The following is a 4,016-nucleotide window of genomic DNA, read 5'->3' on the forward strand; positions in this document are numbered from 1 at the left end:
GTTCCCCGATCTGTACAAGAAGGTTGGACTTGGTGATCTCCCAGGGCCTTTCCGCTCCCACAAACTGGCTCTCACTCCTCACTTACTCGGGAGAGGGACAGGAACTGCAGGCTTCCCGGGAGAAGCTGGGAAAGTCTGAGGCACTCAGACCCAGGCAGACACATTCACAGGCAGAGAGGTTGGGAAAGCAGGGACGTGCAGAGCCAGAGACTGAGCCAGGAGCAAACTCCAGGACTTGGAGACCTACAAACTTCACTCACAGGACAGTGGAATCGGAGGCGTGCAAGCTTGAGACCTGCAGACACCGGGACTCCCTCGTCTTGCCCCTACCCCTGTCCTGGCCCGCCACTCTGAGTGCCTCCACTTGCCCCCTCTTCGGATTGCCTTATGACTGCAGGGACCCTCCTCTGCTGTTGCCTGCCCCAATGGCACCATGCAGCTCGGCCCGGGGGCGAAGCCTCTGTTAACCCTTGGCGTCCCGCCTAGCGGGGGCGCAGGAAGCTACAGGAAGCTGACGTTCCTCTGTGAGCATCTGGCGTGGCGCGGGGGAACCCCAGCCTCCCATGCACATCCAGACTCAGGAAGCTGGGTCAGGGGCAACTCTGGGATCGTACTCACCCCCAGTGTCCTGCCGCCGCTGTGCCTCGGGCCCCCTGCGCCGATCCCGTGCCCATGGCAGGCCCCTACTTCATACTCCCGAGCCCGGGGGGGCAAGTGTGGGCGCGCCCCATGGGGCCGCCAGCCCCCCGCCGCGCCGCGCCAGGCCGGCTCAGAGCGCGCTGCCCGCGCACCCCCAGCGCAGCCCTGCGCCCAGGGGCGCTGGAGCAGGCGAGCAGCACGGCCTCAGCCCCGCGGGCGCCCGCTCCAGGCCCATGGTCCCAGGAGTCCCGGAGCCGCGCTCTCCCCTGCCTCGCTCTTTTTCTGCTTCCACCGAAAAGGAAGAAGCAAGAAAAGGCAGAGAGAAAGAGAGATGATCAAACTTTTGGAGGTGGGCCGCTAGCGGTCCCTGGAGGCAGAGCAAGGCCGGGCGAGCAAGCGCGGAGGGCGGTGAAAGCTGCCTCCCCGCCGGACTGGGGGGGAGGAGAGGAAAAGGAAGGATTTGGGGGAAATGAAGGCGATTTAAAGTCTCGGCCCGCCGCAGCTCTCCACCTTCTTCTCCTCCCCGCGCCGGGCCGCCCTCAGCTGCCCCCTGCTGCCCCCTGCCGGACTCAGCAAGGGATGCAGCCTCGGTGGCCTCGCGCGACCATCCATCCATCCGAGAGGGACACACTCCCCTCTTTCCTGGTGGAGATCTCAAAACGGATGCATGGAAAGGGGGCTGCGTCGGGTTGCTCGGAGAGCCATCACAACTGATGTTAGGAACTTATGATTTATGACACGGAGAGTCCTCACTGCCGGAGGGGGGGGGGGCAATATCTATTCCTGAAAGGATCCCAGAGTTCCAAGAACACAGCTGCGACTTTAGCTTGGCATCTACAATTCCACGACAATCGGCATCTGCCTTAACTCCCAACTATTGGCAGAAAGGTTGCATCCTAGATTCAGAGCTCCGGAAAGAACGCTGCAGGTGAGCGCGTTGGATGTCTAGGGCCTTCCTGTCGCCCCTACAGTCAACCAGAGACTCCCTGGGATTCCACGCAGCACACTCTGACACCCAGGCGGATTCTCAAACTCACAACCACAGCTCAGTCCTGAGACTAAATCCCCTCTGGCTTCTGGCCTCTACAAGGCGATTCATACTGACTGGTGAGCTCGCACACATTCCCTCAAACAGGCACATTCCAAACACACCGCAGACACAGCCACGCACATATCTGAGCTCCCGCGAAACACTCTTAGATGTCTGGATTCAGCTCAGGCTCGGACGCTATGCTCGCAGAAGCCGTCACGCGAGTACTCACTCACACCGCACAAACGCACATGCACAAGACACACACTCCCGTGTGCACAGTCCATGCACGTCCCCGAGTGCACACTCCCCCTTGTACACAACCTTCTGCGAATGGCAGCCTCGGGCGTACACACAGGACTTGTGCCCACCCCGGCACATGCAAACACCTTTGCGCACTCCAAATGCCCAGCGCTCCAGGGGTCCCCGGGCACTTACTGAGTCCCTAAGTGCAACGCTGGCCGGTCGGTTCTTCGGGTGCCTAACGGCATCTGTGGTCATGGGTCCCCGCAACCCCGGGCGCGGGGGCGGGGGTGCAGTCCCCTTCCCTAAAGGCGCGCGGGGCGCAGGGGCGCCGGGAGGGGCATGGGAGCGCGGGCCTGCGCCACCGGCCCGGTCCCCCTGTGCTGCAGCCGTGGCCACTCCGCGTGCTCAGGCTCCGGCGCGAGCTCCGGGTGCGGGGGGTGGCTCATAGGTGCCGGGGCCGCGGCGGATGCCGGCCCTTTTGAAGTCTCCGCTGGGGGCGGGGAAGGGGCGCTGAAGGCAGCCTTTTAAACCGCAGCTGCACGCGGGCACGGTCAAGCAAGGTGTCTGGTTTCAGCAAACTTTCGGAAAAGTCCCAAGACGGAGAAGGGGGAGGGCGCCTCCGAGCTGTTGGAGGCATCCTGCAGGGGGCAGAGCACCCACGGCCACCGGGGGCCCGCGCGCTGCGCGTCCATTAGGGGTGCTTCACCTTCGTTTCAAAGAACCCCCGAGGCTGTGCAGATTGTGCCTTCTCCCAGAAAAAGGGCCTCCGGGGCTTCCTGGAGTTCTCCGAAGTTCACAGCTTTAGAGGTAAAGCACTCCCTGTCCAATCACTGCTCCCACGTGTTTCTGGGCTGCATACTCTGTGCCAGGCACATCTTGCCTTTATTTACATTTTTTTGGTATTTTGTTCATGGCGCTTTTTTTTTTTTTGCCTTAGAGACTTTTTAAAGTATTGAATTTAAGTGTTAGGTGTCTCGACACTTAGTGAGGTTCACAGTCTTAGATATTTATCCGCATTGCTGAGGGATTTGGCGACCAGTAGTAGTTTACATCTTTGCTCGCCTGCACTCTATCCTGGCTAAGAGCCACCGTGCTATGGGAAGGGAGACGTGCTATTATCTACATTGAAAAGAAAGTTGACTAAGCAGGTAAGTCGTACAGGGGCCGTTGAACTCAGTGCCCGACTCTTGTCCTCTGTGCATCAGAATGGTGATGCAGTCCACAGTGCTTCCTCCTGAGCAGACCTCATCTCCTGTCTTGACACTTCCCCCACCTCCCTGGCCCCAGCTGGGCAAGCTTGTCCACTTGAGGACCCAGGCTCTCCTCTTCCCCCTTGCTGCTGTTGAGTACCCCTTTGTCCTTCAATGCTCACACCCAGGGTGCTGTCGCTGCCACTTGCATCCGTGTCCCCACAGCCAGTCTGGAATCTGGAACATAATCAGGCCACCAAATATGGACAACTCAAAGTACCTGTAAAGCAAGGGGGCAGGCTGCAATGTGCGGTAGGCAGCAGGCAAGCGTCTGCTTGGGGGAAGTGGGCTCCTGTTAAGGGTTAGGGACAAAGACGCTGCACATGGTCCCCAGCACCTATAAATTGTGACATGGGCAGAAGTCCCAAAGAACAACTTAGGGTAACCTCACACTCGGCACATCATGAGGTACTCCTGCCCGAGGCAAAAAGACACAGAGGTGATATAAAAAAGAAAGGCTGTGTGCACAGAAAGATCAATTGAATTGTCAAGCTGACTGACTTACAGGATGGCTGGAAACCCAGGAGTGCACCCAGCAGGAGGTGGCTTTTAGATCCTGAAGGATGTGGAGAAGGGACATCTCCTGTGGAAGAACCATAGCAGTATAGGGTGGATTGCAAAAAGGTCTTGAGGAATGGGTGAGGCAAACAAGGTAGAAAAAGTCTCCAGGTCTCCTCATTGTGAGGACAGAAGGTAAATAGCCGGCCAGTGGTGGCACCCAGACCTTTCTGAATCTCCCTCGTGGTCTTTGAAGGCAATGTTGGTGTCAGGGACTGGGTACTCCCCCAAAACACATTCGGAACCATTTGAAGTCCAAAAGGATGCAAGTGTGTCCATCCATGCTGCACCCT

General features: G+C 58.8%; 1 protein-coding gene across 7 annotated transcripts in view; it reads right to left on the reverse strand.

Annotated features, from left to right (window-relative positions):
* Col27a1 (collagen type XXVII alpha 1 chain) overlaps nt 1-2,372 on the reverse strand; it is a 116,752-nt gene extending 114,380 nt beyond the window's left edge. For 4 of the 7 annotated variants that reach the window (XM_013117125.3, XM_013117124.3, XM_013117123.3 and 1 more), the window contains exon 1: nt 619-773. In XM_013117125.3, coding sequence (XP_012972579.1) covers nt 619-674 — 56 coding nt within the window. In that variant the 5' untranslated portion in view covers nt 675-773. Of the gene's footprint in view, nt 1-618; nt 1,139-2,107 lie in introns of those variants that run through there. The other 3 variants (XR_005881393.1, XM_021230134.2, XM_013117122.3) reach the window with 3 other exon arrangements.
* Nucleotides 2,373-4,016: the final 1,644 nt, after the last annotated feature.

This window comes from Mesocricetus auratus, unplaced genomic scaffold (assembly GCF_017639785.1).
Source record: "Mesocricetus auratus isolate SY011 unplaced genomic scaffold, BCM_Maur_2.0 Super-Scaffold_100014, whole genome shotgun sequence".
NCBI classification, from domain to species: domain Eukaryota; kingdom Metazoa; phylum Chordata; class Mammalia; order Rodentia; family Cricetidae; genus Mesocricetus; species Mesocricetus auratus.